Here is a 20,552-nt window from a genome sequence, read left to right as displayed (position 1 = left end):
ATATTGTTTGTGGTTTATAGAATTGTCTCGATGAATATTAAGAAAAGTTCAGTCAGCGGTAAAAGCTTGTACCTACCAAAAATGTTTTCTTTTTTGCCAAAAACGTATTATGTTTTAGTTAATATAGATTTCCACAAAGTAAAGCCTGATTCTATTAACGAATGTCCGATCCCAGATTAGTTTCAAATTTAATTAATTAAGGGAGGGCTCCCGCAAAATTAAAGTTTTTATTTTATTTATTTCAATGCATTAAAAAAAATTACGCGGAAACTAGACTATATTTATAACTGTTCTTTTTTGTATTGTTTTCTGTAATGAGGTGTGCAATAAATAGTATTTGTATTGTATTGTATATTTCGACGATACATGTCTAATTATCATTTATGTTCAATTGTACACCGTTACCCTGCATACCATAGCCACGGATATTAAATTGAATTGAACCTGGATACCTGGAACATTTATAAAAACTTTGGGACGACGTTTGAGGGATAGGGGCTGCGACCCCCGTTCCGGCTCTGCAAATATCGCTGGCCGTGCAACGCGGCAATGCCGCTAGCATTTTTGGCACGTTTGGACCAGGTGACAGTCGGAACGGGACATAGGCCTTTTATATACCTACCTATACATTGCCTGTTAGTTTGCTAAAACTATAATTAATTTTATTTTTAGGTTTAGTACTTCTAGTTTTAATTTTATAATATTTTATCCGATATTTATTTATTTATTTATTCAGGTAAATACACAAAATATACAACTTATTAACAAAAGTACCGTTAAACCAGTAAGGTTTGTCTCGGTACACCATCCGCAGTAGATTTGATACAATAATAAAATATAACAACAATATCAGAAAGTTAATAACATGCTCAATTACAAGTAATCTATTATTTAAATTACAACAATCCGACACCGTTGCACTGAGCTTACAGTTTTTATTCCACGCAAGTGCTACTCGTAGTTAGAAAGCTTAATGATAAATAAAAGTTCATCATCATGTCAGCCGATAGACGTCCACTGCTGGACATAGGCCTCCCCCAAGGCTCGCCACTCCGACCGATCCTGTGCCGCTCGCAACCACCGAATTCCCGCGGTCGTCGCTCCATCTCGTTGGAGGCCTACCGGCAGTTCGTCTTCCGGTACGCGGACGCCACTCCAGAACCTTCCGGCCCCACCGGCCATCAGTTCTGCGAGCAATGTGCCCCGCCCACTGCCACTTAAGGTTAAATAAAAGTTATAAATACAATATCCAAAATGTATCTATTTACTTAAGTAAATATTTCAAAGAACTATCAGGTATTGTGGACTTTTCAAAGGAAGGGGGTAAGCCATTGTCGGATGAAATACCATAGAAAATACAAAGGGCTTTCCTCTTTTTATTTTTAAACGAAATTGAAACCCGATGGGGTGCAAGCAGACGGAAAATAAATGTACACGCAAAAAAACGAGGCGGGTTTCCACCTAGCCTCCTGTTTTTAATTCGCTTTTATTTCATTCAGTCTATCCCGGGGATATGGCTGTGTCCGTAGGGTTATAATCATATATTATATTACAGTTTAATTTGCACCTGAAATCTGAACTTGACCGCTGAAACTTTATTGAAATGTGCATCATCATCATCATCATCCTGCCCTTTTTCCAACTTCATTTGGGCTCGGGCCTTCTTGTGCATCTGCGCCAGGACAATCTGTCCCGTGTTTATTGAAATGTGCATAAGTAATTTATATTGCAGACACGGCCAAAGCCATATTATATATAGCATCGTGTACATGTATGCAGAAACTAGCTATGCAGGTGTATTCTGATTTTAATAACAGGTTATGAATTAGATCTGGATTAGCTATACATAGATCGGATCGGTATTGTTAATAAAATCAGAATACGCCTGATAGTATTATTATACATTAAACAACGCATTCCACAACTTACTTACGATCGAGACGGATATGATTTTAATTCAAATGAATTAAAATCATATCCGATTTGATTGCAATCAAAAATATGCCATAAGGCTGCGGCCTGGACGCTCGCGACCGGCGGGGCGGCGAGCGGCTAATCAAGGCCGTTCATACATTTAGTCGAGCACATTGTATAAATGGCCTAGAGACAGTAGAATTAGGACGCGACCTAAAAGAACTTGTTTCAGCTTTAAAAGCGTAGGTTTTGTAAAGCGATATCAAAATAGTATTTATATCGCCCCAATATAGGCCAATATAGGCCCAAACGGAGATGGCGGGATGACCTGGACAGCTTCCTGAACAACTGGCCGGAGGAAACACCAAATCGGGAGTCGTGGAAATCAAGGGGAGAGGCCTTTGCCCAGCAGTGGGACACTTAGTAGGCTTAAAAAAAAAAAATTCTATACCTAGTCAAAATAAAGTCACAAAAAATAACCCAGGGATAGCTAGTATATATATGAATCCATCATTGTCATTGTTTCGTCGTTCGTAACTTTGTTTATCGTTTTGTCGAATAATAAAATGTTGAATGTTCAAAGTAATATGGCTCGTTTATGTGCTCGTTAATGTTATACGAGACAGCTACGGGGGATAATCATAATGTTGCTTACGCTGTTGATTTTGCACGTACAGTATATGCCTAAAACAACACTTGAGAACAATTTGCGTGACACATATGAAACCGAAATACTTACAAGGAGATTTAGAACTAATTAACAATGTTTTTGATCTTTAATTATATACCTACTTACATACCTACTTATTTACCAATACGAGAAAAAAAACCAGTTAAAAAGCGCTGTTTTAAATTTACTATATGGCAGATCTTTTATATGCTGTGGTAGCATATTGTATATTTATGGTGCCACCCATCGAGTAACAGTTTTTCTTAAGGGGCCCACTGACTATCAGTCCGCCGGACGATATCGGCCTGTCAGTTAGAAAAAAAATTTGACAGTTCCGAACAACTGACAGGCCGATATCGTCCGGCGGACTGATAGTCAGTGGGCCCCTTTAAAAACAGCAGTTCTTTTCTGTTAGGTACAATAAGCGTTTGTATTCCTATTTTAGGAAACACCTCCTTGGCTGTCTTAAACAAGTTCATATTCAGTTTTACAACATTAGAGACTTCAAACACATAGAGACAGGGTAGAGGGAGAATATTTAATTCTGAGAAAAGAGGTTTACAAGAAGGCATTGGGCACATATGACACGAATACATATTCGTGTCATATGTGCCTCGTGTCATACATATTCGTGTCATGAAAGCTCTGAAAATCTACCCTACCATTTCCCCACACGATCAGTCCATATCGAAGCACTGATTCCACGTAGCTGTGACAGGCCATCAATGCTGTTTGTTGATCTGCCGTTGCGCGCACTGTTCAAGTGTCCATGATAAAAATAAATCGATTAATTTTGTTTTGTTCGATATGTCCATTCCATTTTAAATCACTATCAACAATCAGTCTCAAAATTTTTATATAACATTAGCATTTTCCAAGGTATGTTTACTATAATTAATAAATATTCATTGTCTAGTTTAAACTAATAAAATTCATATAATTATAGTCTTAGATAAAACTTGCATATTATTACGAGTATGTTGCATCCAGTCATTACGGCAGCTATAAGTAGTCATGTCGCTAAGACGCAAAGACCGAAAATGGGACCTTCACACCCCCCCCCCTCCCCCCGGCTCAAGGGCTACGGCCGGGGACTTGATATGTTCTCCTAACTAGTCCAAACAAAGTTACGGAGTCAAAAAATGTGCCCTCTATACCTTCTTATTGCTTGGCCTATATAGTTTCAATCTTATTATTTGTGACAATAATCGAGATGTCGTCGGCGAACAGAATACAATTATGGGACGTCACTTTCGGTAACAGCAGGTCGATGGAGCAGAAGGAGTGAAGCTCTTCTTCCTGGCTGTGTCTGAGCGACGCGACGCGACGTACCTACTACCTACGTATACAAATACGACAATTCATGCTCTAAGTCGGTCTTCTGTAGTATATTTTTCGCAACTTCGTCTTCGTATCGATGCCCGTGTCCCGTAATAAATAATAACAATAATAAAAAAGCTTTATTTAATTCCACACAGGAATATACAGGTAGTAAGAAACTATACATTTAAAATATTAAGAAATAAAATAATAAAAACAAAAATTAAACAGAAATTAAATCATAAATGTGTGGACCCCTTCTGGGTAAAAGCCTCCCCCAAAGTGTTCCATGTGTCTCTGTCTGTGGCTGTATCGAGCCACTTTTGCCCTGCTCTCGCTACTATCTCGTCCGCCCACCTGGCGCGCGGACGGGCTCTGCTCTGGCTCGCGTGCCCCGTGGTCCAGACCATTTTATTGTCCTGATGGTCCATCTGTCGTCGTTGTATCTGGCCACGTGACCTGCCCACGTCCACTTTCGTTTTAGTGAGAAAGTTAGAGCGTCCGTAATATTAGTTTTTTTACGGATAAGCGTATTTTTCACTCTGTCCCTTAATTCTATTCCCAGGCAGCTTCTCTCCATCTTTCTTTGAGTTGTTTGAATTTTTTTTCTTGTTTTGAGATCAAGCGTCCCTGTTTAGCACCCGTATGTGAGGCATGGTAGTATGTCTGAGTCCATAATAATTTTCTTGTCCCGTATTAGCCCCTTATTTTCAACGCGATGTTCTCATCGTAATCCATTCAGCTGTTTTTGCGTGATCGTATTTGTATATTTGCATACAAACATTTATATTTACAATATGACGCTTCCGTGTCAAGGAATTAACGCTGACGACAAAGTTTACGTAAAATATTACCAAAGATAGATAAAACTCCGTAATAGATGGATACAGTCTAAGGAAAAAACGTGCCTCGAAAATCAAGAAAATTTGATTCTCGTTCAGAGGGCGCTATTAGTTTTGGCCTACTGTCGTATAGATGGCGTTGACGGTTTCGTTTGTTATTTAACAATTTTAACGCGTATCAGTGAAAGAACATGGGTCAAAATCATTAAAATAATTAATGCACATAAAAAAAATCATTTATCCATATTTAAATACATTTTATCGTATTTTTATAAATCTTCATTTTTAGTTTTAAAGTGTGTCGACAGATGGCAGTGAATTTACTGGGGTTACAAAATTTACTATGACAGTACCGCTCTAGTATAAGTTACTCTATGATATTACCCACCGATTTGAAATCCCTGCTTATATTCTATTCTCGAGTACACGTTTGTAATCTTGTTGCAAATGTTTGCAACTTAATTTAACTTCTAGAGATTGCGCTGACAAGAAATTTGGTAAACAGCATCTATGTTTATATAAGTATAAGAGTATAGGGACTAGGGACCATGCGCGTTGGAGGGTATGCCATCTAGTGGCCTGAATCGGAACCATAAACATGTACATTGACACTTAACGCCAAAGCAAGTCCTGCCATCTTGTAGGCTACTTTGGAAGCATAAACTACACATTTACGCCTTGCGCCAAAAATCTGACGTCTCCTGTGCTGCCCCCTACAGTTTATGCGCTCCCTATAGTAGATAGGCAGAATAACAGTCTCCTAGCCTAGTGGGTAGTGACTCTGCCTACGAAGCAGGGGGTCCCGGGTTCGAATCCCGGTAAGGGCCTTTATTTGTGAGTTTATCACGAACATTTTCCTGAGTTGTGGGTGTTATCTAAGTAAGTATATCGTCGCCTAGTACAGTCGCCATCAGATATGTCGGAGCGGCCAAAGCGCTCACAAATATCTGAACACGGCTCTATTGTCAAGGCGTTAGAGTGCGTGTTCAGATATTATTGAGCACCTCGGCCGCTCTGATATATCTGATGGCGACTGTACCACCTAGAGTACCCATAGTACAAGCTTTGCTTATTAGTTGGGGCTAGGTTGATCTGAAAAACTTGTTGAAAGTCAAGGTATAAAATGAGTTTTACAGAGAGTATATAACTTAGTTCGCAAATTTCTCAATAAATGATGTGATTTGATAAAAGGCAAGATTGTATTTTTTCATCCACGTATTTATTAAAAACTTTTATTAACATAAAATTATTATTTAATTTTATAAGCCCAGTTGCAAAAAACGTTCATTAGATTAATTGCCGCCTTAACGAAAGTGGACGACCGCAGTCCATAAACGGCATATTCACGTACCTACGCGTAGGTAGTCCCCATTTTCCTTTCTGGATGTTATACAGGATAAGCACTAAAACCGGCCAAATGCGAGTCGGACTCGCGCACGAAGGGTTCCGTACCATTACGCAAAAAACGGCAAATAAATCACGTTTGTTGTATGGGAGCCCCACTTAAATATTCATTTTATTCTGTTTTTAGTATTTGTTGTTATAGCGGCAATAGAAATACATCATCTGTAAAAATTTCAACTGTCTAGCTATCACGGTTCATGAGATACAGCCTTTTTTTTTTGTTAACGGAGTGGGCGAATGCTGTTACGCACCGTCCCCCCGGCCGCGTGAAGGCCATTGATGGGGGGGGGGGGACTCGTCGCTCCTGTCCCCTCTCACTGGCGAGAGGGGAGGGAGAACCTGGCCCTACCCACTAAACCCACTCCGGCGTTTCGTATCCTCTCTACCGTTTGTGAGGGCGCCATGGGATCGAGTATATACACTCTACCATGGCGCTCCCCGGCAGCCCCGCCCCGGCTTGGCGGGTGACAGACAGACGGATTATATTCTTTGGATAGTACTTAATATCTCGTTGTTTCTGTGTTGTTGTTCGTCAACCCGAAATGCCACTGTTGACAGCTGTCAGGTTCCCTGACAATGTTAGGAGGTGTTCTTACCCCGCCCCAGCCGAGCGCCCTGGCGAGGTCGTTGCCGGTGCCCAGCGGCAGTACGCCAACGGCGGGCCGTGTGCCGATGCGGTCGAGCACACTCAGCACCCAGCCCACGGTGCCGTCGCCGCCGCACGCCAGCACGCGCAGGTTCGGCACCTTGCGGTACATCTCCAACCTGATATCGAAAAGGACAAATTTAGCTATCAATTGCGTTTATATGTAGAGGCCCGCATGTTTATACTAGCAGTACCGTTTTACTGAAATCTTTGTAAAACTTGACAAGTGCTTCACTTTGACTTTGAGGCGGCTGGTAAGAAGTTATTAGGTCAGGTATGGATTGTAGGCTTAGCTGCAAGAAGCTGATTTGTGTTATCAGTAATTAAAAATGTAATGTAGGTATAAACAAATTTTAGTTCTAAAGCTCAGCCGCCTGTACTAGAAAATGGCCGCGCAACCAAAAGAAAAGGAAGGGGAAGTTCTCATTTACTGACAGTTTGGTTTGACCAACTATACCTTTAGTACGTGTTACCGTAAAACGTATAAATATGTTTAACGTCAATATAAACTTAATTTACAGTGGTGGAGGGTAGAATAAGTTTTCTGCCAACAAACAGCTATGCAGTTTGGCAGATAAGTAGCAATAATTAATGTACTTCTCTTTTTATAATAAATAAATTAAAATAGTATTTTATGCAATCGTGATATAATAGAGAGCTTTTCAGTCGAGTACCGTGTTTAAGCAACGAAGCTTGCTGAGTTGCTTAACTAAGGTACGAGATTGAAAAGCTTGATTATATCACTATTGTATACAGTACTTTTTCTACGAGACAAAAAAATAATACTTTCAACTAGTAGAATCATACCACCAAACCAAACCGAAACCAAAAGTATACAGCTAAGATACGCGAGCTGCCGCAGCCCGCGATACCTTCATACTCGTACGCGCGCCGGCCGCCGGGCCCGGCGCCCCCGGGGGGTTGGTCAACGACACCTCCTCGTAACTCATGAGGCCCTGGTACCTGCTCCGCGCTAAATTCAATTTTAAGACAGTTTTTCTCTCGATTTTGGCCACCGTAGCCTATGGAGACTAACAAGCAACGCTAAGCGGTTTTCGTAGGGTATGGATGTTGCTATATGAAGGGTGTCACATGCGCGTTTCTGACTCGTAAAGCAATTATTTCTACTACAACATAAAATAAAATGTTTTTGTTGGCCAACCAATCACAAAGCAGATGCGACGCAGCTGCGTGTTTAAGTAGGCTAATTTGCATTGAATCGAGTCTCCTTAAACAAGAAATTTTTATCGAATATAGTTCCATTTTCAAAATTTTTATAATTTACAACCGTATCGATAAAACTCTTATGCTTGAGTCGGAAGTGCCATAGACTATCCAACGTTGAAAAGAGTAAGGTTGTAGTGTTGCATGTGAAGTTGTAATACACAGAGTATACTCGACGAGTAGAAAAACTATTTTACGATATGCCTGAGATATGTAGAAGACCTATAACTGTACTGATATCTGTAGATAAAAAAACATTACATATTGTTACGTACGCGATTTGTTGTCTCGTAGTTTTAACCCGTGAAGCAGTGTTGGCCGAAACGTTAATGCAATTAACCATTAACCAGTACAAATTGAACTGTAAACTGTAACCGTCCGTTACGGTTTACGGGTCAATTTGTATTGGTTAATGGTTAATTGCAATTAACATTCGGCCAACTGGCGTAGAGCGCCTCAGTATCACAGTAGCATAGAGTAACTTATACTAGAGTTGTACTGTCATAGTAAATTTTGTAACCCCAGTAAATTTACTGCCATCTATCTGTCGACACACTTTAAAACTAAAAATGAAGATTTATAAAAATACGATAAAATGTATTTAAATATGGATTAATGATTTTTTTTATGTGCATTAATTATTTTTATGATTTTGACCCATGTTCTTTCACTGATATGCGTTAAAATTGTTAAATAACAAACGAAACCGTCAACGCCATCTATACGACAGTAGGCCAAAGCTAGTAGCGCCCTCTGAACGAGAATCAAATTTTCTTGATTTTCGAGGCACGTTTTTTCCTTAGACTGTATCCATCTATTACGGAGTTATATCTATCTTTGACAGTAGTATGGAGTGATACTACGTTTGTTTTTGTTAGCTACGAGAACTCTCTTGTAGTAAAAAATGTTGGAAGGCTATATTTTGTTACAAAAAGTAGAGAAATAGAAGTAATAGTAGATTCCCAATAATCGAACTGTGTCCCAACAGTGTCCTATAACCCCTATGTAACCCGTAAGTTAAGTCCCAACAGTGTTTTATAACCTAAACCCTAAGTCAATACATTGAAGGTAGGCGTAGAACATTTTCAATACTCAATACATTCATTGCACATAATGGTTACAGATGTGGTATATACATACAATTAGCTCCATGCATGAATTTATTTTTATTTTTGGATTCATAATTTATATCGTTGGAACACCGGAAATGATAAAAATACTTTTGTAAACCTTAACATTATTTTATTAAAAAATATTTAAAATGTTGAAAATTTTTGAGCGGTTGAAACGCTCATAATTTTTGGCGCGAATTCGACAGAGCGTGACGACGTCACACGTTGGGCGGCCCAACTGACGTTTGCTACTAATGACACTAATCTGTCGAACGCGTGACGTCACGTGGCGTTTCGAGCGTTTCGCTCACTAGCTTTTCGCGGTCAAATTTTTGTACTTTTTATTTATAATATTAAGTAATTAAATGGTAATTTAAAAACGGAAATGCATTTGTAACATGATATAACGGTAACAAACATCCGAATAAAACATATTTCGTTCAAATATAAACTTCATGCATGAGGCTAATTATAGATCACATTATGTGCCCTGTTGGGTGCAGCAAAAAATAAGGAGGGAGGCACTTATGACTTATGACATAATATAAAACAAAGTCGCTTTCCGCTGTCTGTCTGTCCCTACGTATGCTTAGATCTTTAAAACTACGCAACGGATTTTGATGCGGTTTTCACCTATCAATAGAGTAATTCTTGAGGAAGGTTTTAGTGTATAATTTGTAAAGGTTTTGTGTAACCCGTGCGAAGCCGGGGCGGGTCGCTAGTATAGTCTCGCTTTGTGTGGTAGGGCACAGGACAGCGGATGTCATTCCAGATCTAGAGCAGAGCCCAACTGGGGAGGTACCTCCACCTTACAGAAAACCGCAGCCAAATAACACTAGACCCTACTAATAGTGTTGTGTTCCTGCCGGTGAGTAAGGTTGCCAGAGCTCGAGGGAGAGGAGTGTTAGGGTCGGCAACGCGCATATAACTCCTCTGGAGTTGCAGGCGTACATAGGCTACAGAGACTGTTTAACATCAGGCGGGCCGTATGCTTGTTTGCCACCGACGTAGTATTAAAAAAAAATTATAATGCAATAATAAAATACATCTAGATTTAACTTAATACATCACTTATTTTCTTCTAAATATTCATTTAAGGAGTACCTAACAACATTTTGACATACAATATGTTGATATGACGATATGTTGATACAGTAGTATTGATATGATATGAACCTATGTAAAAACAGCCCTTTGGCATTTTAAAAGAATCACGAGCATCACTTGCACCAGACCTGTCCTCGCTTCAGCAGTCATTAGGTAACGCTTCTTGACAGGAGGCAGGTATAAAATTATCTGTCAAATTAGTTGATAGGTTGGAAGCCCATAATAACTCACTTAGCTTTGAACTCCTTACAAAGCGCCACGATAAGCTTAAAAGCAGTCACGTAATAACCATTCAAATCATTATTGAGTTCATATTTCACGCTTGTTTCCTTAGCAATAGAATGTGCTCAGAATTTAGGAAAACAGGTTACTTATCACTTTATCGAAACTAGCCTTCAATTTATTTCCGAAGATCTATCGAATAAAGGATGACTCAAGTTAGACCGGGCCGTGACCGGGCCGGAGCTTCCGGCGCTTCGTTTTCTATGGAAAGCATCACGTGATCACCTGTCATGTCATAGAAAAGTAAGCGCCGGAAGCTCCGGCCCGGACACGGCCCGGTCTAACGTGAGTCATCCTTTATGTACTCACACTAATGTTTAATAAAGAAAAACCGTTTAATATGTAAATATATTTTCATCACACTCGCTTGGTAAATGTGGAATTGCACTAGAAAAAGCGTTTTCCTTAGGGAGTTATGAAGTTTCTAGTATTATTAACACAGTTTTTTGTCTATACTTCATTTTTGTTGCTGTGATGAAAAACATTGTGCGTAACTCAGGGCGTAATAATATTGCAAATTCGAGTCTATAAATCGCTCCGGCAAGCCGTCGCGATTTAACTATACTCTCGTTTGCAATATTTAGCTTACGCCCCATGTTGCACAATGAACCAATGGTTTTCAACGTTATATACAACATATTCATGCTCAATCATATTTATAAGAATATTCAATGTTCATGTTACTTGTATTATGTAATATCATCGTTTGTACCTACAGTAGCGGCAAAAAATCTATCATATTCAAAAGATAAAGATAAAAAAAAGATAAAAGACATTTATTCGTGACGATCACAACACAAGTACGAACATGTACAGACAACAACAGCAAGAAAAGAAGAGACCATCAAGTGTGCATCACGAAATGGACCCAACTCAGTATAATTCTATTTTGTTGCGAGCATTCATTCGAAAATCCGTGAAATTTGACTTTATATCATGTAAATTGAATTTAATTTAATTTATTTATTTAGGAAACATACAGCACATAATAATACAATAGGGTAAAAGATATAGTTAGAACATAGGGCAAAAGAGTTTCCACTTATAGTTAATACAAAATTCCTTTGCTCCGAAAAAAAAGTACAATTATTAGGTATTTTGAATAAGTAGTAAGTTGAATTTAACAATAACATCCAGTAATATTCCACGAGCACGATTAAAAATATAACAAGCATAATTTAGAATTTGGAAAATAACAAGCACAATTTTCAATTTAGAATTTTAAATCAAATAGGTACAATTACAATAACAATCATAACAAGACAACACAAGATTACATTTTTTTTTACAACTTTATTACTAGCTACGAGTTAACGAAATTTGACATTTTTTATGTTTTTTATTTTGTTTGATGACAGAAACAAATTTATTACACCTATGCTGGAACAAATCAATGTGTGAATATTTCTTATTGTATATATTGCATGCTCTTGCTAAAAATTTGTTGTTTACATATTTTTTGCGAGTGAATGGAACTGATAGTAAAGCGGTGGACCGTGTACGATACGTAGGACATCTAAATGACACCTTGCTGAGAAGATCTTCCGAATCAATTAAATTATTTAATATTTGTATCAATGATTGTATCATCATCACGATCATTTATATATACTTACGTCCCACTGCACGTGGCAACTAGCAACATATAGGCAGCCACGCTAGCACAATGCGGATTGGGGACTTCACACACACCAATTAATGTATGTTATAAATATTGAATTTTTTATTTCAAAACACTCGAAAGCGAATCTTACCAACAATAAAACCTAGCTGGATTGCTTTTTCACCCTCGTTAGCCTCTGTTTTGAAAATTAGAATCATTAAAATTTAATACCCACCGGGCTACCGCGAAAACTCGGGCAAACTAATTATTTGTAAAATGTACCCCAGCTTGATCGAATTGCCATTTTCATACGTAAATTTCATATTGTAAATTTCATCGAAATCGCTGGAGCCATTTTAGAAATTACCAAAATAAATAAGTATGCAAACGTATCTAAAAAATATGATAGGTTATTTTCCGCTACTACCGACGCGATTCAAGAAATGAATTGGAGATTCACTAGATATGAAATAGTAAAGATATGTGACATTATACAAAAGGTACCTTATGTCGGATGGCGCTTACGTCTCATAGCGTCGTAAATTATTGCGGCGCTATGCGACGTAAGCGCCATCCAATATTAATTGGAGCGGCGTTAATAATAGCATAGAGTAACTTATACTAGAGCGGTACTGTCATAGTAAATTTTGTAACCCCAGTAAATTAGTGAATTTCATCTCATCTGTCATGTCATCTGTCGACATACTTTAAAACAAAAAATTAAGATTTATAAAAATACGATAAAATGCATTTAAATATGGATAAATGATTTTTTTTATTTGCATTTATTATTTTTATGATTTTGACCCATGTTCTTTCACTGATATGCGTTAAAATTGTTAAATAACAAACGAAACCGTCAACGCCATCTATACGACAGTAGGCCAAAGCTAGTAGCGCCCTCTGAACGAGAATCAAATTTTCTTGATTTTCGAGGCACGTTTTTTCCTTAGACTGTATCCATCTATTACGGAGTTATATCTATCTTTGATAATAGCGTAATCTCCAACCGCCATAAGGTGTACCTTTACCCGTGAGACGTCACATATCTATACTATTTCATATCTAGTGAATCTCTTAATTCATTTCCCGAATCGCACCGTACGTGTACTCGTGTCGGAGGCCAAGACTCATTTTGGGTTGCTGCGCCATTAAGTATATGATCTAAATTCTATTTTTGCAAATATTTATAGTACCCATCTTACATAAATATATACATACATGTTAGGCCTTCATGGTTTAGCTATCTATGACTAGAGGACAATGTCAATTTGAATTCATTGACTTATCGATTGAGCTATCAAATAAAGCATATCTATATTCGTATATTATTATTTAAATTAGATACACAACAGAATGGCGCCGAGTTGTGATTAAATAATAAAAAAAGAACAATTCCACGTGAAGTTATATCCGTGGCACCTCAAACTACAGCTAGGTGACGAATTCCTTTACAATGGAAAAACTAACAGAAGTTCTCACCGAAATGATGGAAACCATGAAAGGTATGCAAAGCCAACAAATAATTTTGCAAAGCGCATTACTTAATCAAAGCGCAAATACAAAACCAGTAAGCGGAATTACACTCCAACCTTACGATGAATTACACGAATCATTCGATAGTTATTTACAACGGCTACAAAATTACATCACTCTTAAAGGCGTTACGGATGCAAGTATAAAGTTACAAATTTTCTTAAACTGCATCGGGCCGAAATACTACCAAGTGTTGAAAAATATAACAGCACCGAGTACGCCTGAAACAAAGTCTTACGACGACCTAGTGAAGATACTGAAAAATCAAATTGCACCCGAACCCGGTGAAGTAGCACAACAACACAAGTTTTGCCTGCGATTACAGCATGAAGGCGAAAGTATAGCCAATTATGTAGCCGGACTCAAAGAAATAGGAGGTAAATGCAATTTCATATGCCATAATTGCAAAGAAACAACATTTGACACACACCTACGTGTCCAATTCATACGCGGGCTCCGAAGCTCTGAAATTAAAGAAAAACTGCTACAAGAATCTCCTGATACAAAGTTTGATGGCAAGATTGTGAAAAAGGAATTTAGAAGAGGTGATAGAGTTCAAATAAGAATGTACGACAGCAACAAGTGGAAATTTGGAACAATTACAGAAAGAAAAGGGAAACTTCACTACGAGGTCGAAGTACAAGGAAAATTACATCAGTGACATACAGATCAAATAAAAAAGACGTCATGCAGCGGTGATATTCCATACGTCTATTTACCCAGGCCAAGTTCACCGACTACAGAACCTACACCAATTCAACCGGATGTAGAAACGTCTGCGCCCATTAACCCTGAAGGTGTTCATGATGCCCAGAATGTACCAAGCCCAAGTAAAAGGCAAAGTGCCGTGTCTGACTCGGTAACATTACCTGTACCTACGAATGTACAACCAGAACCTCAAGCTTTAGAAAAAGCATCAGAAGCTACATTGCCAGAGACAGTTGAGATTCCTACAGAACGCGTACTTCGCCGCAGCTCAAGAAATAGAAAAGCACCAACACGCCTAAACCTCTAGCCTGAGCTTGAATTCAATAACGAGGGAGAGTTGTTAGGCCTTCATGGTTTAGCTATCTATGACTAGAGGACAATGTCAATTTGAATTCATTGACTTATCGATTGAGCTATCAAATAAAGCATATCTATATTCGTATAATATATTATTATTTAATGTAATTAAAATATTTTTTATTGTACATAAGGAGCACGTTACATAATAAACAATTACACAAGGGTTTGTACAAACATGACAGTATGGAGAGGTCAGGAGAATTAGATACACAACAATACATATATTGTATATCTGGGGGCACGGCCGTGCCCCCGCCAAGACGAGACAAAGGGCAAAAGGCAGTGCATATCTTTTCTCGGTATGTATATTCATACATACATTAACTAGCGCTGCACTGATCGTTCATTACTGTAGGTATATTTAAGGTTCTGACGGAAGATCAGCGCTGCGGTCTCCGCAGTATTTATGCTGAGTCAGCGCCTATTCTTTACCACAACACATGACCCTTTACTAATATAAAAAACGTACATTGTTAATTCGTTATTACTGATATTAGTGTCAAATTGTATGTTGCCTTTTTTTTTTTGTCGCTTGTCAACTTTCTTTTTGTCTCTTGTTATTGTTTGTGTCACAAAAGCATGTAAGTTGTGGTTGAATAAAGTTTTTATCTATCTATCTAAGTAAATAGGTTCAGTTGTTCACGGCTGACGAATAAAAGCCTTTCTGACGGTAAAGTTTTACTGAAAACTACAATCTCTTATAAAGAGCTGTTGCATAGTGAACGCCAAAAGCTCTCTGCAGTTACTTAGCAATAAAGTCCAATTTTGAAAGTAGGTTAAGTAGGTACGAAATATCACATAGGTACCTACGAACGTAGTTTTCCACGTTATATTTTTTAAAACAGCTACCGAATTTAGTTACCTTCGATAGACTTTGATGTGAGCAATGAGAAAATAGGCATACCTAAGCTTTTTTAAAGTACGACGAAATCCCATTCATTTGGGGTCGGCGCAGCATGTCTTTTTCTTCCATACCTCTCTCTCGCCCGTCATCTCATCACTCACTCGCATTCGTTTCATATCATCTCTCACACAGTCCATCCACCTTTTCCTCGGTTTTCCTCTCCCGATACTTCCCTCCACATTCATTCGTAATACCTTTCTCGTCACATGACTTTCACCACTATTCACCACTATTCACCACTATTTCATCACTATTTAATAGTATAAGTATTTTCTATCACATCAATTAAGATTGATTGATTGATCACAGATCACATCATGTTTGATTTATATTTTTTACCTTTCTGAAGAAATAAGGAATACAATAAAATACATTTATGTAAATTAATTTACCATCACTGTCAATATAAATTCTCGTTCGACCGATTATTTCGAATTGGAAATATTGGAATCTGTATTTTTGAATACAGGCTATAAATTTTACAGAATAGATATAATATATAATTTATAAAAGAGTTTACGGCGTAAAAATGTGCTTAATTGATGAATCATTGACGTGGGCCGTAGTAAAATATCAAATAACTAAATTTTTTAATTTGTTTGAGCATTGCGTGATTAAATCAAAGACAAGTAAAGTTATTCGGGGCAATTTCTCCGGCAGTAGGTGTTATCGGGCATCAATTACGCACCTATGGAACTAAAGCACTTAGTTTATTTTTATTTAGTTTTAGTTTTTAGTTTTAATTTAGTTTTATTTCATAGAGAAGGTCGTTTTTAAGAAATGTATTGTTATTTTTTAGATAATAAAATTCTTCTAAGCACCAGTAGTTTTGTAAAATACTGAGATGCACTTACCCCGGGCCCGGCCCTCCCTGCGTGAGGTCAAACACTTGCCGGGGGTTCAGCAGCCACTGGAACTTCTGGAGCAGCTTGGCGCCCTGGTTGCCGCCACTCTTCGGGTTGATAAACACCAACACCGGTTTCATGTTTTCAGCAGGTATCGGTTTGATTACAAACGTTTTTTGCTCGTTTTTGGAACTCTTTCCATTCTTCTTAGAGGCGCTTTTCTTCTTTGGCGATTTTCTTAGTGATGATTTAAAGCTGCCTCTTCTTGGAAGTTTGACAATCCACGACGGTGGGACGGTGACATTGCATTGTAAACCTAATAAAAATAAATTCATATCTTAGTACATACTTAACCTATTCTTATCAACATTCAGAGCGCTGACAAAGGAGTAATTCAATTCAATTCAATACATTTATTTCATGTAACCAAGACACATTTTATTAGTAACACTTACAAGACTAAGGGGTTAGTAGGTAGGTACAGCTAGACTTAAATTTAAAACAAAATAACACTAACGGGAGAATGCAATCCCTCGCAGTGTGACAAGTAGGGACAGTCAACCCTGTCCGCTATCAATCGCAGAATGCTGTTGGGACTGCCGCGCACCCGCCGCACCAGGGATGCCGCGCGCGCGCGTGCACGCATGGTAGTGTAGAAGCAGTCCACGCGCGCCGCCGCGAACATCCCCGATGCGCTACAGAAACGAGGCAGCCCCATCAACACCCGAAACGCATTGTTGTACTGGACCCTAAGAGCCCCATATGCCCGTTACGAATACTGAGCCCACAGATTGCAGGTGTAGAGGGAAGTGCAAAACGGTAATATAAATAGTCACTGCAGCTAGCTATATAAATAGAAAATTTGCTTAATCAATAATCGTTTAATAAATAACGTAAGGCACGTGTTCATATAATTAATTGAGTATAATATAAAAACTTTTGCGTGCCATGAGATCTACGTACTTACCGAGCGAACACTGTTCTCCTATTCTTTGCAGATTGAAGCAATTTTCTTTGTTGTGGTAGGCGTCCTTGCACCACGAGCAGCTCAGGGCCACGATCTCTTTCGAGCTGAACGACAGCTTCGGTTGCAGTGCCTGGAGACAGACAAAGTAATCATAACGCCGTGTAAACCTCTCTTAAATTCATAATTTGTTCGTCAAGATATTAAATGAGCTAATCAGCGTAAAAGCATCTGTGGCCATAGTTTATACGCACAATCTCCGAGTCATGATTTATCTCATTAGCCGTGTCTACAGAGTTCTGCGATTGCGTGCACCCCCAGCAGCAACGGCGCCGCAATGACTGATAACAAAACAACCATACAAAACATACAACATGCGGTCAAACACATAGAACATAAACAAAAATATATAGTAAAAGCAAGCAGTTACTGCGAACTCATATGAAAAGCGCGTGAATAAAAGCAATATTACCTAGAAACCCCGTTTTTTATGTTAAAATCGTGCTCGCTGTGTGGGCGATATGCTAACACGTCATTAAATATGAAGTTTTAATTTCGCGTTGAGTCGTGGCGTGCCGTGTCGCGTGTGAGGCACAATATGCAAATGATTGCGACGTGACAGTGACGCGAACTCGCGGCTCACACCGCTCCGCTCGGCTCGGGGTTCCGTTTTGATCGCGCGCTCTTGCCCCGTAGCCAAAGTGCCAATTCGCTTACGCTCCGTAGATCGAAACGCAACTGACTGTTGCACTCATATGGACGTGATAAAGAGACACAAAGCGTTTCGTTGTTGAAGCGATAGCGATTGTGACCTTGGCTAGGCCGGCTTGTCATTCTAGCCTCACTGTATGAAGCATTGAGCGTATATTAAACAGGCGTTGTGGTTTGAAAGCTGTATGATTAATGAAATGTCTGATGGTAAGAAGTCACCGTAGCCTATGGAAGCCTGCAGCACCAGATATGCAGAGATATTACATGCGCGGTGCCGACAATAGTAGGGTCCATGTATGTACTTTCTAATAAAATAACCAACACCTTGTAATATGGTTGCAATAAACGATTATGATTATGATTATGAGTATGATTGTGATTATGATTATGATTATGATTATGATTATGATTATGATTATGATTATGATTATGAATATGATTATGATTATGACCCTTTAAAAACCTATGAAACTGATTTTCAAATAAGCCGCCGTTTTATGTTTGTAATTTGTATACAGCAATAGATTAGATAAGTACTTATAGTTGATATATTTTTGATGAAACCACAAACCTATTAGATAAAATAATCTATGCTATATCGCAACGGAAAGATCTAATTAAATGACTTAACGACTTCAATTCTGCCTCACAAACTTTATTTATCGTAAATGGGTGATTCTTAAATTGTGTCCAGAAATATTTTTTTTCATAAAAGAGAAAATTTCATATATGTGCCATTTTCGACCAAAAGGGTACTTATTGTCGCTTGTCAGTAAGACGCTATTTCCATATAGCTTCAATTAGAAATCAACCTTATCAACAAGCGACAATGTGGTACCTTTTGGTTGAAAACGTCACATATATTTTTATATATATCAAAAGAACGTACGAAAAGCAAATTTTTGATGCATATAGTCAAAGAGGATATAATACAATAATAAGATAGAGCGGTACTGTCATAGTAAATTTTGTATCCACAGTAAATTCACTGCCATCTATCGACACACTTTAAAACTAAAAATGAAGATTTATAAAAATACGATAAAATGTATTTAAATATGGATAAACGATTTCTTTTTATTTGCTTTAAATATTTTTATGATTTTGACCCATGTTCTTTCACTGATATGCGTTAAAATTGTTAAATAATAAACGAAACCGTCAACGCCCTCTATACGAGAGTAGGCCAAAGGTAGTGGCGCCATCTGATCGAGAATCAAATTTTCGTGATTTTCGAGGCACGTTTTTTCCTTAGACTGTATCCATCTATTACGGAGTTATATCTTTGATATAGTCAAGCTTAATACCCTCAGGAAATTGTCTTCCGTTACCGCGATAGCTTAGCTACTCATGAAATAAAACTATGAAAAACGGATTTTATCGCCTATATTAAATTTGTAATACATTCCGACGTTTCGAACCCTTTACAGCGTTCGTGGTCAACGGGTGACTGAGGAAAAACTACAAAGTGCAAAATACCCACATACAAAAAATCATGAACCATAAACTAAACTTTAAGGCTGGTTGTACATGCAAAATCGGTTCATAAGGCTTATTAATATGTTACACGTATGTAAAACAAAAGAAAAACGTAAGAATAAAGAATCACCTAAATACGTAACCAATACATTAAGGATAATCAGCCTGATTAATGATTCATTATCAATCAACGTCTGGGTAATGACGTCAGAGGCTTACACGCCTCGCTGCGGAGCCTCGTATCACGTCATATCTCCAATATTCATGAGCACATTGCAGTCACACGGAAGATGTTATGTGTAGCCATAGAGTAACTTATACTAGAGCGGTACTGTCATAGTAAATTTTGTAACCCCAGTAAATTCACTGCCATCTGTCGACACACTTTAAAACTAAAAATGAAGATTTATAAAAATACGATAGAATGTATTTAAATATTGATAAATGATTTTTTTTATTTGCATTAATTATTTTTATGATTTTGACCCATGTTCTTTCACTGATATGCGTTAAAATTGTTAAATAACAAACGAAACCGTCAACGCCATCTATACGACTGTAGGCCGAAACTAGTAGCGCCCTCTGAACGAGAATCAAATTTTCTTGATTTTCGAGGCACGTTTTTTCCTTAGACTGTATCCATCTATTACGGAGTTATATCTATCTTTGGTGTAGCGTTGTCGCCCGCGCGCGCGTTGCGTCCGCAGAGCGCAGACATACCTCAGAATAACTAATAGTACTACCCAGGTAGCAAAATGACGTAAAATGACGTCAGCGACGTCATAATGACGGCATTATTACGTCATTATGACGTCGCTGACGTCATTTGACGTCATTTTGCTACCTGGGTACGACATACGTCGTACATGCCTCATACATCATACAACGGATAATCCGAAAGTAATGATAATTTGGCGTAAA

The 20,552-nt window shown here is 38.2% G+C and overlaps 1 protein-coding gene across 3 annotated transcripts in view; it reads right to left on the bottom strand.

The window, feature by feature from the left end:
- LOC134741613 (eye-specific diacylglycerol kinase) overlaps positions 1–20,552 on the bottom strand; it is a 329,906-nt gene that overhangs the window by 298,074 nt on the left and 11,280 nt on the right. For 2 of the 3 annotated variants that reach the window (XM_063674462.1, XM_063674463.1), the window contains exons 2-5: positions 17,696–17,782; positions 17,445–17,574; positions 16,487–16,793; positions 6,747–6,915 (exon numbers count right to left, since the gene is read on the bottom strand). In XM_063674462.1, coding sequence (XP_063530532.1) covers positions 6,747–6,915; positions 16,487–16,793; positions 17,445–17,574; positions 17,696–17,782 — 693 coding nt within the window. The remainder of the gene's footprint in view (positions 1–6,746; positions 6,916–16,486; positions 16,794–17,444; positions 17,575–17,695; positions 17,783–20,552) is intronic. The other variant, XM_063674464.1, reaches the window with a different exon arrangement.

Source organism: Cydia strobilella, chromosome 5 (assembly GCF_947568885.1).
Source record: "Cydia strobilella chromosome 5, ilCydStro3.1, whole genome shotgun sequence".
Classification (NCBI taxonomy): Eukaryota; Metazoa; Arthropoda; class Insecta; order Lepidoptera; family Tortricidae; genus Cydia; species Cydia strobilella.
The sequence above is the reverse complement of the archived record's forward strand: the minus strand, read 5'-3'. Positions and strand labels throughout refer to the sequence as shown.